The 21,021-nt window shown below is 38.2% G+C and overlaps 1 protein-coding gene across 3 annotated transcripts in view; it reads left to right on the plus strand.

Moving 5' to 3' along the window:
- The window catches only part of MTHFD2L (methylenetetrahydrofolate dehydrogenase (NADP+ dependent) 2 like), a 98,737-nt gene extending 81,219 nt beyond the window's left edge, over nucleotides 1–17,518 (plus strand). For 2 of the 3 annotated variants that reach the window (XM_019720739.3, XM_074324454.2), the window contains one exon: nucleotides 16,171–17,518. In XM_019720739.3, the coding sequence (XP_019576298.3) occupies nucleotides 16,171–16,283 (113 nt within the window). In that variant the 3' untranslated portion in view covers nucleotides 16,284–17,518. The remainder of the gene's footprint in view (nucleotides 1–16,170) is intronic. The other variant, XM_019720747.3, reaches the window with a different exon arrangement.
- The last annotated feature ends 3,503 nt before the right edge of the window (nucleotides 17,519–21,021 follow it).

Raw genomic sequence — 21,021 nt, forward strand, 5'->3', positions numbered from 1 at the left:
TTTTGCTTATGTGGATATCCTGAAAATATTTTAAAATGAGCATTTTGGAGTAAGTGCATATGCTTTGTCACACATGGATATGCACTTTAGGTTGCATACTTGGTCGAATGTATTAAATTAAATTGCACTTGTGTATGTATCTAAGTATATCATGAAATAAAAAAGGAAATGGCAAAGAGAAACAAAGATATGGTATGAACAGGAAAGAACATTGGGCTGGGAGACTGAAGAGGCGCTTTTAGACCTAATATTGCAACCTCTCTGGCCATCAACATTGTTACCAGTTAAATGATATCAAGGACAGCAATGGCTCCTTTTAACTCTAATGCTTAGTGTATCCTGGACATTCAACTGAGTGCTACCAAATGATTGTCTAAACACAGAACTTTCAGAAGGTCAGATTTTTCTGATGCTGCCATAAAATTCACCTATATGACTGATACCATGACTTGTGGTACCCGCTGGATCACAGAGCCACAGCCCTCAGGAGGATAAAGGCCTGTACTTGATAAAGAAGGCCTTGCCAGCTGGGCCATGACTCAGCCACGCAGAGGAGCAGGTAGGTGATAGGATTTGACATGTCGTTTTTCAGGTTGTTCATGAGGAATTAACCTGAGGTGAGGGATGATCCCCTAACCTGACAGGGAGGAACTTGAGCTTGGGTTTTGCCGCAAAACTCCTAGGTAACATGTGGCTGAATTGCCAACGGGAAAGTGTGGCTGCTTTGTGAGTATCGGTGAAAGTTTCGCTCTAACTATAGCCAAGATCAACAAAACGGATGTAGATAAAATCAAATGATGCACTAAATTGTCCTTGCAGAAATCTTTGGCTCACTAATAAAGGAAACAAGACGACCTATTTCAAGTAGATTCCTTTGATGGGAATGACTTTTTTAAAGAACAATTTCGTCAATGACCCCATTTGGGGAATATTGGAAATATGTAAGTAATTGCAAATTCAGTGATCTGTAAAACCGGGAGTTATTTTTATCTATTTTAGTCCTAAGAAAATACAGATGCCTATTTGTAATCTTCTTCGTTATTAGATGTATTGGCCTCAGTTTTGAATCAGGCTCCTCTCTAAGAAGAGTGACATATTATATCAGGTACAGCATGAGGGTTGCATCACCACTTAGGATGGTTCTTGACAAAAGGAGATATGAAAACTTCCTAAATATTTCTTTTTGACTTTAATGTCAGGTTTTTGTCTTGGTTTAGATATGGTGCTCTCCAAAGCCCATCTTCCTTCATCTACTAGGGTTTCCTGCTCTCATTTTTTCCTGTGCTCCATTCTCTTCTTCCTTCTTTCTTCTTTCGCCTCTTCCTGAGCCCAGAATACGATAGAATAGCCCTTCCTGGACTCATGTTATTATATGTGGTCAGGACTAGGGGTGGCAGAGAGACAATTGTTGTCTCTCCCTCCACCACTGCTCCAACAATTCCCTGTCACCTCAGTCACAAAATTGTCAATATTCTTAGAGAGATAGCAGGTAAATCTAGTAGAAAATGATATTGAGAATAACGAAGATGTGAAAGGCTTTTCTCCATGAGGACACACTCTTCTCAGGTCATTTGGAATTATTCTTCGTTTAGTAATAATAGTAGCTAGTGTTCGAGAAGCACTTACAATGTGCCTACGTACTGTTCTAATTCTTTTACATAAATTATTCATCTAATTTTTACTATAACCCCATAAGATAGGTCTTGTTACTTCCCCCCGTCACAGAGGCACACAGAGCCTGGGACGGTTGCCTGAGATGACACAGTCATGGGCACGGTGGGTTCATAGCCAGCGCTTATAATTTCCCCCTCTATTATTATCTCTACTGTCCTGCATTTTCACTTAGTTCATACTTTCCTTTGGGAAACAAAAAAGTTACTCCTTTTATTCCCTTCCCCCCAGAACATGTACCATAGCAAGTTTCAGAAGTGCCTGGACGATGGTGTGTGTGTTTGGTGGTCCTCACTTTGCTTGGCTCCGCTGTGCAGAGATTTCAGTTACCACTGGGCTGGCTCGAATTTCAGTTCACATGGCATCTTAACTGTAGTTGCACAAAGTGTAAACTTCTCTGCCAACGTCTCAGTCCACAGATTATTATGTAAATACCGTATTTCCCTGAAAATAAGACCGGGTCTTATATTAATTTTTGCTCCAAAAGACATATTAGGGCTTATTTTCAGGGGATGTCTTATTTTTCTCATGTACAACAATCCATATTTATTTATTCATGTACAAAAATCTACATTTATTCAAATACAGTCATGCCATCTTCTTCTGGAACATCGTCATAACTCTCCAAACCCTGAATCCAGCTTGAATTTCTTGCGACTGTATCTCCTGTAGAACCATTGATCCCAATCTCTCATGTTCAGCAATAGAGCTCTCCTTAAATGAGCACATTTTGTCCATGTAGCCTGCTCGTAGCGCATTGGCAACACAGCTGTCAGTGATTTTATCCCATGAATTCTTCACCCAAGTCATGACCTCTAGGCTTCACAAAGTTTCCACGCTGTTTTCTCTCCATTCTATTTTCAATGTAGTCATTGATTTCCATGTGCAAATGGTCCTTGAATGGCTTGTTTATAGCAATATCAAGAGTCTGGAGATAGGCAGTCATTCCTGCGGGAATCATTATTTGATCTACTTTCTGCAAGGAAGTTCTTCATGGTTTTAGCGCAGTGAGTGCTGGCAGAATCCCAGACCAGCAGACCTCTTTGGCCACCTCGCAAAACAAGTGGCAGCATCAAATAGACCACTTCCTTATAACTGCTTGTGTGCACCAGGCTTCTTCGGTTTCAAGAACATAAATGCCTGAAACATATTCAAACTTATCTTTATTGCCATTAATGCTGATTAGAGGTGGGGCTTTCTTTCCATCCAGACGAATTGCCAGAAATACAGGTAACACGTGCACTTTTGTAACCACTGGAGGGAATGTAGATTGATGAGGCACCCCTCTGATTAATTGTTGTTTGAGATCCTTGGCCCATAAACACTACAGTTTCATCTATAGCAATGAGGTTAGACAGTTGGTATTTACAAAAGTTGATGCCATCAACAAAGGACTTGAATGCAAGTGCACGTTGAATAACTTCAGTACCTTCCAGCTTGAACAGTGTTGTCGATCTTAGACAGTTCATATCGCTGAAGGAAGCCATGCAGTCAGTGTTGTGATGCTTTGAATTCTTCTGGGGATATTTCTAACTGTGGTGCCATTGCAAGGGCAAATGCTTGAATATCAGCCCTGCACACAACCAAAGCCTTTGCTCTCCTGTCAGCAATCCATTCACAGATGATGTCTTCCAGCTCAGGAAATAATTGTTGCCGACATGATCCACACTTGCGCTTCTTAACATTTCCCTCGTCCACCTGTTGACTGAGGTTATCATACTCTGCTCGCCATGTTTGGACCATTCAGAGATCCAACTTCTTCTCTTTGCAGAAAGCCATAAGATTCTTGCCCTGGGAGTCCTGCACGATTCCTTTCTTGTACTCGAGAGAATAGCTCTTTCTTTTTGTGCTCATCTTGTCTGGGGGTCAAAATGTTATTCCCTTTAAATCTACCATTAAATCAAGTGTTAATTGAAGACTTACGAGACAGGAGTGGCAACAAAAATTATGACAGTTAAAAATGAAGGTCCACACAAAAGCGACGAAAAATTGCTGGCACCAAAATTCAGAAAACATTTCTTTATTTCACACGAGTGCATTAAGTTCGTCCATTATAACACACGACGTATTGAATTATGAAGATTCATATTGGACACAACCATGTCCGTTCGTTATCAAGTGCATACGTTATTCGTGCGTTGTGTCTGTGCTCCAATTGGTCATTCGGCAATAAGTCTCAAATTCATGTTTACATAGGCATTTACCTCTCATCCAAAGGTGCCCGCTTGGGTATTTACAAATACTTAATTATAATTTATATTATCATTTATTTTAAGTATTAATGTCAATAATATTATTTATTTATATATTAATATTATTATTTTATAATTCAGTATGTCCGTCGTGTGTTGTAACAGATATACTAAATGCATCTGTCTGGCTGACGATCTTAACTGGGACTTATTTTGGGAGTAGGGCTTATATTACGAGCATCCTGAAAAATCATGCTAGGGCTTATTTTCTGGTTAGGTCTTATTTTCGGGGAAATACGGTACCAAATGTGCATCGTGATCTGTGACCAATTGTGTCACTTCTTTCAAAATTTGTTGATGATTGGTCATGGTCCATTCAATTCAGACAACAAAGTGTAAGCTTTGTGGACTCTTTGTCTCCCAGTGGTTATAGATAATGGAAAGAGGGAATAGCCAACAAGAAAATGAACAGTGATGATATTGAAAGTAAAATTTGAAATAGCTGATGTGGGATATTGACAATGCCACCATTTGCTATTTAAAAGACTCTAGATATACAGCAAGAGAAACTTAGCAAAGGCAAACTTATCGACATGTACAGAATGTCCCAGGACAGCTCAGGGGTGAGGTTGGGATGCCAGACAGATGAGGTAGAAGGCAGGCCAGCCACGGCTGAATTGGGCTATGTCAGTTGATAGACAGGCTGGGGGCCACAGAGTGGGAGTCTGCTCTGAATTCTGGGCCCCCAGACTTAGGAGATCAGGCTATTACTGCTGCATGCAGCAACCCTGGAGACAGAGGGCCAGGACATACGTTAAGGCAGCCCAAGGCAAGCAGGCCTGGGTCATACTTTCAGGAACTAGGGATGAGAAAGCCTCACCTGCTATTCCTGGGCCCAGGGCTACACAGGGCCCCCAAGACCTCATATGTCTCCTGGTTCATGTACTAAAGTTTTTGTGTGTATGTGCAGAGTGGTGGGGCGAGTTACCTGCTGTTAGAACACAAGCCATGGATGTATAGGCATTAGCATGATTACTGGATCATATGGTACCGTGTTGCCCCGAAAATAAGACCTAGGCAGACAATCAGCTCTAATGCATCTTTTGGAGCAAAAATTAATATAAGACCCGGTCTTATTTTACTATAAGATCTGGTCTTATATAATATAAAAGATATAATATATAATATAATATAATGTAATATAATATAATATAATATAATACCCGGTCTTATATTAATTTTTGCTCCAAAAAACACATTAGAGCTGGTTGTCCGACTAGGTCTTATTTTCAGGGAAACAGAGTAGGTATTAACTAAAGCCACAGTGTAACCAGATAGCAGTATATAAGTGTATCAAATGAACATGTACATCTTAAACTTACACAATGTTATATGTCAATTATATCTCAATTAAAAACAACAACACAGGGGGTCTGAGGTTCAGGCTGGGAGCCAATGCGGGCAGGGATGGGGATAGGAATTCTCTCTCCTGGCTCTCTGCTTCTCAATGCTCTGCTTGCCCTTTGGGTCCTCCTGTGGGGTCCTGTGTGCTACCACTACAGCTCACCTTCCCATGGATAGGCTGGGAGGGCGATGGGGCAAGTGCACTTCTGGAGCTGGGTCGCCCGTTAGGGATAGAGGGGTACAGGACCAGCACCGGCCCTCTGGGCTACTGGGGGGAACAGTTTTGATGATGGAGTCTGTGCTTGAACTTTGGAAGAGATGTGTACATGAGGAATAATGGGTGGTCCTAGAGAGGGAGGGCAAGGGGGCATTTAGCCCAGCTTCCCTGGAAAAGCAAGGGGAAAGAGAAAGCCCAGACCCTGAAATGGTCCATCTGTCCACTTTTGGGCCTACAACCCTCTCTTTCCTTAAACTGTGCCAGGAATCGGACACCCCTAGGCTTGGAGGGGACACACCAGCTGAGCCACTTCTTCCTGGCTCATGATTCTCAGCACAGTAGCAGCCCAAGGACTTCTCTGGCCCCTCACAATACCCCTTTGCAAACAGAGCTGAGGAGGACGATGGGAAGAGGAAGAGCTGCCCATGGCCCTCTCAGGAATTCCTGGAGGCCAGAGGGGAGCTGGGAGCTAGGATGCAGGAGAGGATGGGGGGATGCTATGTGTCAGGCATTATTACAGGCACGAGGGATACAGCAGTGACCCAAATAGGCAGAGTCCTTACAGGTAGCTTACCTCTGGTTGGAGAAGACAAATAAAATCCAAATATAGACGTCTTCACATATTAGTCAGTGTCTAGTGTTACAGAAATAAAAAAAAGATAAGGGGACTAGAGAATTACGAAATGAGGTTGCTTAGAAAAGGGTGGCAAGGGAAGGCTCACTGCTGACCTGAACGAAGCGAGGGAGAGAGCTATGTGGATATGTGGGGGAGAATCGTCCCAGGCACAAGGAGCAACAAGCGGGAAGACCTTGCAGGCAGTGTGCCTGGTTGATTTGGTGAGCTGCAAGAAGGCCCTTGTAATGGGGACAGAGTAAATAATGGTGAGAAATAAAGTTAAACAAGTAGCAGCAAGGGTGCCGTATCATGTAGGGCCTAATGACCACAGAAAGGAATTCGGATTTTACTCTAAGTGCAATAGAAAGCCATTGGAGGATCTGGGGAAAATAAATGACAGTCGTTTTGCATTTTATCAGTATCATCCTGGCTATTGAATGGCAAAGGTCTCTTAGAGCAGTCAGGGTACCTATCTATGAGGAGGCTATTGTAATTGTCCAAGTAAGAAATTATCCAAGATGGGCATGGCCCAGGGTGGTAACGGGTAAAGATGTTAAGAGGTGCTTAGATGCTAGATATAATTTAAAAGGAGAGTAAGGATGATGGGTGAATGATTAGATGTAAAAGAAAGAGAAGAATCAATTATGACTCTAAGAATTTTCAAATAAGCAAGAGTGATGGTGCCAGTTCTGGAGTCCCTTTGAGATGAGTCTGAAAGGATCAGTGAATCTCACCTAAGTATGAGTACATTAGGTAAAGAGTGGGCAGAGGAAGAAGGGGCTCTTTCCAGGTGGAGAGAACAACAGATCAAAGGCAAGGAGGAAAAATTACAAAAAGCCTTTTGTACCCAACATTGTTAGTTAAATAAGGGAATGTGATATTGTAAACAATTGTGAATTGTGCCCCAAATAGCTGGAGCCATACCTTCCATTCATCCAAAGAATTTCCACTGGACAGGAAATCTCTCCTATAGTAAAAAGGACCCTATAATTTGGGACTCCATTTGGTCAGAATTATTCCTCAAAATTGCAACCCAATAGTTGAAACATGAGGACAGAGACAGTCTCGAATCACATAGAAGCCCAGTATGATTTTTCTAAGTACTAGAAATGGAACTAAAATCCCTGGAATGCTTTTAAGTCATCTTTTCACCTATATTTTCTATTATTTTTCTACAGTCTTATATATGCATTGCACTCCACATTTGAAACCTAAGAGTTAACTTTCACTTCATGCCCTTTTTATGGTATGTCCAACTTTTCATAAAAGATTATAGAGTCAGGATGACTGGGGTTGGAATCCTAGCTCTGTTGCTTAAAACAATTATGATCTTAGGCAAATCACTTCACTTCTCTGGGACTGGATTTTATCATCTGAACCCTGAGATAATAATACCTATCTATCTTACAAAGTTGTTATGAAGATCTAAATGAAATAATCATCTCCCATGAGCTAATGTATGTGATTTGCTGAGTATAATGCCCAGCAGAAAGCAGTGTTTGTGTTTCTTTCCATTCCCACTACAGTACTAATCTGGAAATATATAACTTTAGATTTGAATTACCACCCTGTTTCTCATTACTGGCCGTGATAGTTAACGTGGTGAGAAAGGAGATTCCATTGGTGGGTCATAGACAGAGTTCGTGGAAAGCAATTTCAAACTTTCATCAGGTGATTGATTTACCGTTTGGTTCCATTGAATGCCTTCTGAGTGATATGAGCAGCATTTTTAATTATTCACATCTATGAAGCAGGTAGCTAGACATATATGGATTTGATTTAAGGAAATAACTAAGAAAAAAAAAGGCTTAGCCACCCTACATATACAGATAGCATAGGAAACAGGAAGCCTGTGTAAGTACAGACCACCAACTGACGAAGCCAGCAGTTTGTACAGAAATGTGGATCACAGTCCATTCTCTTACATCCCACTGGGTTGTTAATCCTGTCTGTCCCATTACTGGCCACAAGGTGCTGTGATAATGAATGTCTTACTATATGTAGAAAACTTGTAGAAAGCTCCGGAATCAAGCAACCAGATAAATGCCAGAGAAAACATAGTAAATTGCCTCTAGGGCACCTGATTCCTTGTTGCCTTTTCAAGAGTTCAGTGGTGAGCCTTTTACTCTCTCTGGCTCATCATGCTTTTAAGTGTCATTTTTTTATCAACCATATGAGAAAGTGGAGTATTTTCCATATTACCTACTGAGTCATACTATATCTCTAGTCCTGTGCCAGTCAGGTTTTTCTGGTTGTTATTCATGTACTTCGTTCTCCTGAATGAAGCTTGTTTCCCCTTCATTATAGTGGATATGTTTGAGAGGTCATGCCTAAATGGCCTGCGTTTAGAAGCATGGGAAAATTCTCCAAGCATTTAATTTAGACAATTACACATGAATACTAGGAGGCTTAAATTTACATGAGAGGAACAAAAAATTTTTCTTCTGTTGCCTTGCCACAGATAAGGGATCACCCCCTTTTTTTTGGGGAAAAGACGTTGGTTTTAAAAGTAAGTTGTAACATTGCTAGGAATCTGACATGGGCCACAGAGTACTTCCTTCAAAATGACAGAGAATTGAACAATATACAAAGGGAAATAAAACAATCCTGTAGGAACTTGAGATGCAAGTTCTTCCTCTACCCCAAAAATAGAATTATAAAGCACAAATATATTCTTCGACTTAGCCAGGATATACAAGCTCCTAACCATAGTCGCAAAATTAATTCTGTTTAGGTACATCTGGCAATTCCATTATTTGGGGCCTCTGAGGTAGTATCTAATGGACTAAAGCAGAAATGCACTATCTGCCTGAGAATCAGTGAGTCTTCCAAGCAAAGTATCTTAAATGAGAGTTTGGATTGTTAAGCCCAGGCCCTGGGAACTTGGGAACATAAAGTTTCCAAAGAAAATAATGACAGAACACACAAGCCAGCGACACCCTGTCATGAAGCATGGGTTGCTAGTGCCAAAAGGTTAATGATATACTTCTTCCTTTATTCTTGCCTAAATTGTTAAAGGGCACTTTAATGCCCCTTCTGTTGCTATTAGTATCATTCATGAGTAATCTTTCCACACCTCGTAACGTGTCACTCCTGGAGTTTTGGGAGGCACACACATAAACTGAACACTTAGTTTCTTTCATCATCCCTGTCATCACCTCAAATCTTAAACATGAAATAACTTCTGCTCCAAAGCTATTGTTCTTATCTTGGCATTGAAAAATGGTTGTCTTCAAGTAAGAATTATGAAATGATGTCAAGCCAAGCCTGTCTTAATTCTCCCCTTTAGAAATCTGAAGCCAATAACATGAGGGAAAAAAAAAAAAAAAAGTAGCCATCCACATAGTGGAGTAAAGGGAACACAACAGATTAGGTATGTATTCCAGGCTGAAAGAGAATTTATTGGATAATAATTTAATAACATGCAAGAAGCTGAAACTTTGTGACAATACATGAATTTCTCCTTCATTTTAATTTTCTTCTGAAAATTATTTAGTAGTACTAATTTTTCTCTTCTTTCTCATTTTGCAAAACTGGCTATTGCTAAATATATAAATAACCAAGTTCATTCAAAAGACTTCCTTAAAAGCCGATTCACCTTGAACACAGTAACTACGGCTGCCATCTCCCACCCTGTTTCCTAGGCCCCTTACCTAGTGGTCATGGAGCCCATTGTCACCTCCCACCTTCATCTCTTTTTACTCTCTGTTTTCAGCATATTCTTTGGTTATCATGAACTTCTTCCAGCTCCTCTATTGCATAAGGTACATTGTCAAGTCCAATCTCTGCTTTTACTATTCCCCAGGTCTACACTGCATTCTCTCCTTCTTTCTTACCTTCCTGGGCATCCATAAGATTTTGAAGCTTTTCTGTCACTTTACAAATAGTTTTCTGACCCCTATATCCAATTTCGCTTCCTTTTTGAGGTGCTCACATAAATGCCAGAACTTATTCCAATCTTAGCACTTCTCACTTTATGTTGTTACTTTTATGTTCTCCGTTCCCTCTACCCTTGATGATAAAGACATTTCATTAGAGAAATGTGCACAGAACAGGCAGTTTTCCCCATTTGAGATATATATACACACACACACACACATGTATATGTGTGTATATATATATATATATATATATATATATATATATATACACACATATATATGTGTGTGTGTATTTTTCCTTCAATTTTAGAAATGCTTTAACCATTATTCTTAGGTTAATATCCAAAACGTGTGACATTATCTGCTAGCTCTACGCGAGCTGGACTCTTCCTGCCCCGCCCCACAGTTCTTCCCGTCACTCCTGTGTGTCATCCTCACTGGCTTTCTTGTGCTGTTTCCAAGAGTGCACACTACTTTTCACCTGCAGAAAGCGTCTTTTCACCTTTATCACAAACATTGTTCCCCCTGCCAAGAACACTGCTTACTCCCCACCTCTCCATTCACCTGGCAAAGTTTGATTCGTCCTTCAGGGTTCTGACTTGACATGGAGAGATGCCACACACGTAGTGGGCAGGCTCGGGTGGGTCTTGCCAGCATTCACAGTGCAGTGAGCATTTCATTTGTAGCACCTTTCCTCATCTGAACTCAACTATTATTTGGGTAATTGTCTTTGTAATGTGTATCTCCCAACTAGACTATGAGTTCCAAGGAACAGTGGCTGGGACTATCTTTTTCAAGAACATCTGTTGTGAATATATCTGGGCTGGTTTGTAGCATGTGTGGAAACTGAATAATTGAGTTAGGAAAATAGGCAAGGGTTAGAAAATAATGCAAGACAAGGATGTAAGGCTAGATTATAAACGACCTTAATTGCCATGACAAAGAATTTATGTTTTATCCTAGAGACAGTGAAGATCCATCGAATGTTTATAACCGTAAATGATCTAATGTGTTTTAAGGACTAAATCTGGCAGCAGGCTGTACGGCGGGTATGGTACAGACTGGAAACCAAGAGACTATTGTAGAGGATTATAAAAAATGACTACACATACCTTCTGTCCCCATATGCACATCCCCTTGGCAGCGTAACTTTGCTATTCTCCCTGTCCTAAGCCTTTAAATTTGAGTTTGACCATGTGAAATTGATAGAATTTACTTTGCAGGGTCTAATGTTTACAAACAGGTCATTCAAATAAATTGTCATGATAATTACTGTCTTTCCTCAAAATATTCTTCTTTTCAGGAACCTTATTTAAACCTGACCAAGCCATTTCCATCTAAATCTCATTCCTTAGAGCAAGATCCATGCAGATATCAATAGGATTTGAGGATTGTTTTGTTTGCCTCCATTGTCAGTTTCAGTAACTCTAAAATTATGTTGACTGTATGAAATTGAATCTAACCCTGGTTTGCAATACCTGTTCATGAGTCTCTTGTGAAAGTGCTGATATGAATCAAGATCTAATACCTGATTCCCATACATACAGGACTTTGGGTATTTTCCTTAAAACACACACACATAGTCCCTCACACCTAAACACACAATAAGTAAGCATCTGAAGGAAATTACTGCCTTAAAATGCTTCTGTATTTCTTTTCAATGGAGCATATAGAATACCTTTTCCCCACACATTATAGGATTAATCTTTAAAAGCATCATCTTCTATAAGCAGGTGCAAACCCTTGTCCGCCCTCAGGGAAAGACCAGCCAATGAGAATTTATTCTGGTGATGTAATGCTTGTTAACTTACTCTCTTGCAGACATAATTGGGGAGGATGCTTTGTAGAGTATCAAACACGTATTGAATTTAACTCTTTCTCACATGACTAATTTGAGCTCATAAGCCACCTCTGGTACTTCATGAACACAGAGCTTAGGACAGCTCTGAAATAGTTATGCAAAGTCACTAGACGAGACAATTTCTTTTAAGCACTGGCATCCTGTACCTACCAGTATTTGCCAGTGATAATCCCCTACCTTTCTTGAGAAATCACTTACTTCCATATCCTGGTCCTTATGTAAATAGACAAAGAACACACTAACACTGGCCAGCAGCAGACAAATTTATATTTCTCTCTCAGACATAGATTCTCATGAAAATTAAATCAAAAGGAATAGAGACCTTATATGTTTTTCGATCAAATTCATCACTGCCTGACTGTGTAGAAACTTCATTTTCACATTTCAAAGATAAAAAATATTTGAAAGAGCATTTGAATGATCATGTATGTTCCCAGTGATATCATAAACTTCTGCCCTGTTGATTACGTAAGCATTGTAATCTACAGTGCTTATGAATGTTCAGAGCAGCTCCGGCTCAGGTCAGGTGAAGACCCAGTAGCCATCACATAGTCTAATTCTGTGAAGTGATAAGTAGGACAGAATGAATGTGTGTTAGTTTCCACACATTTCCACATAAAGTATGCAAAAATGCAGACAGCAAGCTACAAATTTCAGGCAGGTGTTAGTTCATGCAATAGCCCATTTCCATTCCCTCTTCCTCTACCGCAAAGCGCACTTGTTCAGCAAACAATTGCAACAGTAATCATGTTGTAAAAAACATAATTTGGTGAAGGAGGGTTGTGATACCTGAGCAGACTAGGGGTTTATCTTATTTGATACCCAAGAAGAAAGCAACTCTGACTAAGCCAGCTGTGTAATTTGAAGTGCTGGATATAATCCAAAGATGATGAGCTATGAGCACTCATAGTAAAAAAAATGTAGGAAAATTACTATATTAGAACTTTTTCCTCTTTGTTTCTTTTTTCAGTAACCCTTTGAGAAAGCAGTTCATTTTTGGCACTTGAGCCTTTCTTGGGACTTTTCTACTTGTTTAGGTCATGGTAATACAGTATTGGGATGGGTAGGATTATCCAATCATAGAATGTGAATGATGTCTCTAAAATATAGGAGAGCGATAAGTCAGTGACTTCAGTGAATCACATTTTCCTCATCTATTAAAATGAAATAATAATTAAATACTTATTATTAAAATAATGTATATAAAATTCTTGGCAAGTAGTAGGGACTCAGTTGATAGTAGCTGTTTTTACTATTTTTTTAATACACTTATAATTCCAAGCCACTTCATTTTTCAAAATTGAAAACTAACTTATATAAAAATGATTATACACCATAACAGATTGCCTTATATAATTTTTTTTTTCCTGCTAATATCACTATGGCTTAAAGACTCAACTATCTGATCACATGGTTGGACTTTTTGGTCATGACCAGTTCTCATTCTGAATCATCTCCTTAGCATAAACTCAGATATGGTCCAAGGGCCCACCGTGAATAACAAAGGCACCCTTATCACTGGAGAAATTCAGTGAAATCATATGGCTCTCTACTTTTCTGTCTGACTTATTTCACTTAGCGTTGTAATCTCAAAATCCAGCCATGTTGTCGAAAATGGCACTATTTCATCTTTTCTTATGTCAGAGTAGTATTTCATTGTGTATATATACCACATCTTCTTTGTCCAATCATCTATCGAAGGATACTTTGGTTGTTTCCATATCTTGGCCACTGTAAATAATGCTGCAGTGAACATCGGAGCACATGTATCTTTACGGATAAATGTATTTTTCGGTAGATACCCAGGAAAGGGATTGCTGTGTCATAGATTAATTCTATTCATAATTTTTTGAGGAACCTCCACACTGCCTTCCATAGCGGCTGCACCAGTCTGCATTCCCACCAACAGTGTAAGAGGGTTCCTTTGTCTCCACGGCCTCTCCAACACTTGTTATTATTTGTCTTGTTGATAATGAATTTTATCCACCTTTTGATTGTGAAATACACCATTTTGTTTTCCGTTGAAGATTTAGTTTGTACTTGATTATCAATTTAGTGTATTCAGTATTTTATTTTTATCTATTAATATTTCAAAGTTAATGTTTTGCAAATACTTGATTTTATATACTGTCAATGTAAATAGTGGTAGTATAGTGCACTTCTAGAGGCCTGCTGAAATTTTTAAAGGTATTCCTTTTCCAATCTGACAGAAAAGGTCCTGGAAGGCAGTGCTCATGCCAGTGAGTCAGTTTATTGAAAAGTGAAAAATACAGTTCATTGCCCTTAAGAAAAATGAGTAGCTTGAATTTTCTAGGAAATTAAACTAAATTGTTTTGATATTGCTTGTATCCAGTCAAAAGCTGACATTCCTGCAAATTGATTTTGGACTGTAAATTTCAAGGGGTATTTATTTTGCTTTATCAAAATGTAATGAATGCCTAACATGAGCATGGAGAAGTTCTAAGATTGAAATGACAACTGCCACCACCACAAAGACTTGGTTCTGCCTTCTAGATACTGTTGTCTTTGTTAAGGGAATAACAGTACAGTGTAAGTTCCACAGTGGAGGTAGGTGTAAAGTTCCTGGAAACAGAGAGAGCGGAGCTTTTGAATTCAATGTTGGTGGGGTGAGTTTTTGAGAAAAATTATAGACAGGTGACATTTTATTGGCTTCTAAAGACTAATAAGGAGTTTCTTATGTGGATAAAGTAGAAGAGTGTTCCAGGTAAAAGGAATAGCCAGAGCAAAGGAAGAAAGTACTGATAATTCATAGCTATTTATGAACTGGCTGTTGACCTAGTCTTAGGTTTTTACAGCATAGAGTACATTGGATGGAAGTATGGCAGGGTACACTTCATGTAGACAGAAGCTTTTTGGAAAACTAAAATATTACCTTCCAAATCACAGTATTCTTATCTTTGTTATATATCATGAGAGGATTCCTGATACACACTAGCTGGATTTTGTGTGTGTGTGTGTGTGGCGATGTCTTTAATAAGCTTATTTGGACTTTTATTAAAGTAAAAGAATATTTTTCCTTTGCTTTTCCTATGATTTAAAAAAAATTATTACAATGTGCTACTATGCTTCAAACAAGATAAATGTAAATTTTATAAACCGTATTTCAAGAAAGCAATATAAGTTGTACAAAAATAATATTTAAGATCTAGAAAACATCTGTTGGTTTTGAGTCATGTGGAAGCACATATGACCAAACTTGCAGAAGGCAATACATCTAAATAATAAGTGATTAATAATACCAGATTATGCATTAAAGAAGTATTGTCTATGATAATTTTGTAAAAGGGTTATTTGGGAAAGCTTGGTTGTTCTTACTCATATGGTCAAGAACTAAATCCGCAGATCAATGCATGGAGCCATTCACCTGTAATATTGTGGGTGGGAAAACATTCTTAAATAAAACTGACTGAAAGTTCTCTGCCATTTTGTTTTTTTTAGTCTATTCACTGAATAAGTTATCTTCGTACATTAGAACAGGCCTATGTATATATGCTCAGTAATTCAAATATGTTTAATCATTTTTATTAGACTTGCACTGGAGTGTATGATCCATATATACATGACGCTATCGTTACAACAGGAATATTCCAATGTAATGAGTGGTCTCTCCTTTGTGACCAATGTCAAGTAGTTTAGAGGTATTTAACTGGAATTACAGGTAATTGAGTCAATCATGAATTATAGATTTTCATCATATAAAACTGAGCTGCATGGAGAGTCAACCTACAGTTTTGGTCTCTGTTCTTTCTATCCACATTAGATATCACACAAAGAAGTGTTTGCCTAAGTTGTGTGTGTGTGTGTGTGTGTGTGTGTGTGTGTGTGTGTGAGTGACATCCTACTTCAGTCTAAAAATGATTTGAGGTTGTTTGAGTTATATGTATAATGCAGAAAAATTCACTATATTCTGTTACTTAATTAAGGATGCCATTAGACTGAGGTGGTTCTAATGCCTTGGCAGCCTACGAAGCAACTCAAAATCTAAGCCTGTAAATGTCTCAAAGTTATAAAATCAAAACCTAAAGACAACCAGACAAACAGCCATGTAGGCTTTAAGCTATACCCAATCAGTAATTTCCTGATTTTGCCTCCCACTTTTCTCTGTAAAAGTCTCTCCCCAAGTTCCTGTCAGTGGAGGTCTCCTAACCACTTCTGGTCTGGTGCTGCCCAATTGCAATAGATAAATGCCCAAACTCCTAAAATTTGTTACGCCTCAGTTTATCTTTTAACAGTTCAGTATATTTAAGAATACGAAATTCTCAGAAAACTTTAAAAATTAAAAACAAACTTTCTGTTTCCTCCTTCAGCTGTTAAGAAGAAGGCTAGCTTTATCACTCCAGTTCCCGGAGGTGTGGGACCCATGACAGTGGTGATGCTTCTGAAGAATACCCTTTTGGCGGCTAAAAAAATCATTTATTAGATCACATGAAAGGCTAAAGCAAACAGAAGTCATGCTATTTATTTAACAAAAGGAAAAATACCTTTATATTTTACTACAAAGCTATTTGTTTCTACATTGTATTTATTTTTTCATGGATGGAATCATTGTGGATAAGATGATTCACACAACTTTATGCATTTCCTGCTGGCACATTTTGAGTTTTAGGGAAAACAAAACAATTCCAATGAAAACTTTGGTAACACTTGTTTATTTTGTGAATGATATTTGTTTATAAGCTTAAAACAATAAAGGGCTCATAAATAAATAATATATTTTTGACACAATTAAATATCGCATGCCATATCTTTTCAACAAATGTTTTTTCAGCCAGATGGCACCCATGTAAACTGTAATTTAGGTTCTGCCATAAGCATGATCAATTTTTATATGTTTTATGTTCTATATGGTATGCTGAAAAGAAGCTAACTTGCTAAAAGAAAGATAAAATATAAAAAAAATTGGTCTCATATATCTCTCAAATGCATCCTAGGAGCCATTATAATAAGAAATGATGTTTTTATTCAAGGAAAGAAAAGTATACAAGGAAGACAAAAAATATATAGTGCTACTTGAACAGGTAATGATTATTTCAAATTATGAATGACTACTTTTCCTAGTAAAGATGTAATGAGAATGTATTTGGTTTACATGTAATTTATTGGTTCTTCTAGAAAAATATGTGGACAATGCCTTCTTTGAGGAATAATGGAAAATCCAAAAGCAAACAAATACAAAAAAACAAAACTAAGGTGGTCTTTTATCACAAATATCAGAAAAAAAGGCCTAGTATGAGTGAGGCTTCATTAAAGAACAGCTGTTATGTTTTTTTCACAAATTTAGAAATCTAATGGGAAAACACACCTACCGTGTGCCAATGTTATATCCTAAGCCTTAGGCTATAACTAAAGATCTACTGTTTTCTTGCCCACGTTCTTTCCTCTTCTTTTATAGCTTTTGGTTCTCAAAGTAGATGCCATATTTCTAATACAATCTAAATTAGGAAAAACATGTGTCTTTCAGTTCAAGGCCATTTTGAGACTGCTGTAGCCACATATCTGTATTGTTTTCATACCCAAATCCCAGTATATTTATGTCCCAATAATGATTCTTACCCAATGCATGTCTTACTGTGTACACTTGATCATTTATATGAAAATAGACTAGATGTTTATAATAGTATTTCAACTGTCTAATAAAAGCAATTTAAATAAGAATACCTGTCTTCTTCTTCCTTAATATATCTATAAATTTCTTTGTTAATATATATATGTGTATATATATATATATATATATATATATATATATTCTATTTCTTTATAGCATGCTGGGAAATGTACAAGTTTTTCAAACATGGAAAAAAAAAGTTCTATAGCCCATTCCACAATCAGCCCAGATCAATCTTTGTCTGAGAACCCTGACAGAAGTTTACATGTAAAGCTCTGAAGCAAACATTTCAGAAAAGAGCCTCTTTAATTTTTAAGGGCTGCAAATTCACAAAACAAAACAAGGCCCAAAATACATTTACATGGAAAAGGTGAAGTCTGTGATTTTGAGCTCACCCTCCGTCCCCCTCAAAGCGTAGGACGAGTTATATTTGAAAGGTTCATGCCCCTTTGGCTAGGCTAACATTCAAGAGTGAGCCTTTCCAGAAACATTAAAGCACTGCAAAATAAAAATTATCCTGACATTTGTTAAAAATGGTAAGGAATACAGCATTCAAGACTGTTCAAGCAATAGAGCAGATTATACTCAACTCTGAATACAGCAGAGACAGCTGTGGATTTGTAGGCCAACAAGGAGAATGAGGGGATCAGTGGATGAAAAATTACCTAGAGGAACTTGATTAGATATCAAGTGTAGGGGGATTCTTGCTAAACTATCTTACCATGATTCTTGCTAAAGAGAGGCCACTGACTTAGATATCAAGGATGGGCTTGATCAGATATTGGGATGGGGGGCCACAAATTGTCTTAGCAGGATTATTTTTTAAAACTGCTGAGCAGGCCAAGTAGAAGCCTAGTGGAGAAGAGGACTCGGAGCATGACTAAAGTTTGGTCAAGAAGTAAGTCTTTGTCAACACATAAAGATAAAGTTGGTTTGTTGCTACCATGACTTTATGGATATTTGGGGTCCATAAAAAATAGACATATGATGACCTTGTGCAGGAGCTTTGGAGAATTAATTTTCCTTCTCCTACAAGTATCTGCCAAAAGGACTCTACAGAATTAATGGGGATTAAACAATAATACAAAGATGGAGGGGAGAGTGAGCTTAGCATATACAAAGGGTGCCAAAACAAAATGCATACACATTTTAAGAAAGGAAAAAACTGTATTAAAATTACGCTGATGGTAACCACTTTGAGCACCTCTTGTAATTGCTGAAGTCAAACGTGACTTGTATTCATCTTTTGTTATCGGTATATATTCAGTATTATGATTTTAATAGTTTTTTTCCTATCTTAAAATGTGTATACATTTTTTGGCACCCCCTGTATATAGCAAAGCAAGGCTATACTACAATGAAAAGTGTGTGTTAGAGAGTAGTGGAAATGCAGCTGGATAAGTATGCAGAAACAGATTAGAGAAAGCTGAATAAATTAAAAATTTAGACCATGTTGAGTAATTTACGAGAATTGTAATTACAGCTTGGAAGATGTTATCATTGATTAACATGAAGTTGTAAAGGGGAAATGATTTTGGAGAAGAGATAACATATTCAGTTTAAGACATACTGAGTTTGAGGTGATGACATAATATATAAATAAAAGCCCTGATGTCATATCAGTCTAGGGAGAGAATGAGAATTCATGGCTAGTGATGAAAATTTACGGCTCATCAGTGTGTACTAACCACTAAGTTCCTGACCTTACTGACTATTATATATACCCGGTCTCTTTCTACGCGTGTTCAATAGTAACGGTTATCCTTAATTGAGAGCTCATCACATGCTAAATGCTTTCCTTTTTTTATGTTACTGACAATCCCCCTTTGATACATGAGAAAATTTACTCTTAGGGTTATTAAAAAGCCTGAGCCAAGGCCAAATGGATAGTAACTGTGGAATTAGATTTCAAAATAAGTCTGTTGGGATGATGTGAGCCAGAACCCACTCTCTTTACTACACCATTTTGCCTGCTCTTAAGTGCCCTTCTCTTCCCCACCAAGACTGCTTTATCTGATCACTCACTGTATGTCTGAATCCTACTTGTTATTTAAGATTCACGTCTAATGAAACTTGTCCATGAAAACTGCAGTGGGAGTTTAAGTTCCACCCCTGAACTCTCCTAGTCATTTATCTACACATTCATGATAATTATCAGTCCTTACCCCGTAGTGTAGTTATGTATTTTCCTTAGCTCCCTTTAGTTCCTTGAGGCAACAACTGTCCACGCATGATTTGTCTATTTGTCTTGCAAACATCGTAACACCCAGCCCAGTGCCATGGATGTTGTAGGCATTCAATATTTTATTAATGCATAAATGAATGAATGACAACTGAATCCATGAGAATTAACAGCATAAGTTTAGAGAGAGATAAGCAATGACTAATAACCATTTTCAGCCAATGTCCAGCAACAAATTTTGGTTGACTTAGTGAAAGAACAAGAAAGAAAAAGAAAGGAGAGAAAAAGAATGGAATGAAAGGGGAAAGAAAAGGAAGGAGAAGGAAAGGGAACAGGCGTGAAGACATTTGCAGGAACAAGATGAATAAATTAAAAAAGACAAAGTGGTAGGAGGAAAAAATGAAAGTGGAGTGCCACAGCTCTCAGCCTTCTCTTTTCTCCTTTCTTGTCCAACCTGCTCTAACATGTATCAAGAATGAATAAAGAGATCAATGAGGCCACTTTACAGCACCCATCTCCCCCATTCTTCAGGATTGGGGAAAAGACTTTCTGATGAGAGGACTGAAGACGCCAAGGTAGGAGACACTCCTATAGAGCGTGTAAGTGGGATCCATCAGTATGCGTTCCAGAGGAAAGAGGCACGTGGGACGACTTAGAACTATATTCTGGTATAAACCTTAAACTGAAGTGATGGATGAGTTTCTGTATTATGTGGCCCAACTCACCAGAGTAGGAAAACATCTAAAGAGACAGCAGTCCATTCCTCTCAGCCCAAATGTGTGTGAAAGCCACAGTTCATTTAATATTTAGATTTTTATGATAATTTATTTAAAATTTGATTTTAGGAGATAATTAAGAGAGCTCCGCGAAGAGCAGTATACCAACTCCTACTAGAGGACACAGCTGGGGAAATGGAAAGGGCATATGATCTGGAATCCAAACATAGATTCAAGTCCTGATCTGGGCGGGGCCTTTGTCAAGGCACTTAATTCTTTTGAGCCTCTATTCCTCATTTGTCATATGGGAGGAAAAGGAAAACCTGTTGTTTATTTCTTTATTCACTCAAGACAGATTCACTGTCATACTGTATGACAGGTGCTGCATTTGTCGGGGCCAGGATTACTGAAGACAGAGGGAAGATGTGCGTGAACACCTTTTGTAAAATGGAAAGCACTATGGAAGCACCAGTTAATAGTTATGACAAAGATGGTTATAGTACTTCTGTGCCTCAGTCTTAGAGACAAAGATAGTGGACATTAGTCCTAGCTTCTTCCTCGAGAAACTGCAATTGCTTGTGATGGTTTAGTGAATCCTTTGCAAATGATTCCTTCTTACATTCTCACCAATGGTACAGAAAATTATTTGACTTAT

Source organism: Rhinolophus sinicus, chromosome 1, assembly GCF_057876585.1.
Source record: "Rhinolophus sinicus isolate RSI-liver-muscle chromosome 1, RSI-T2T, whole genome shotgun sequence".
In the NCBI taxonomy this organism is placed as follows: domain Eukaryota; kingdom Metazoa; phylum Chordata; class Mammalia; order Chiroptera; family Rhinolophidae; genus Rhinolophus; species Rhinolophus sinicus.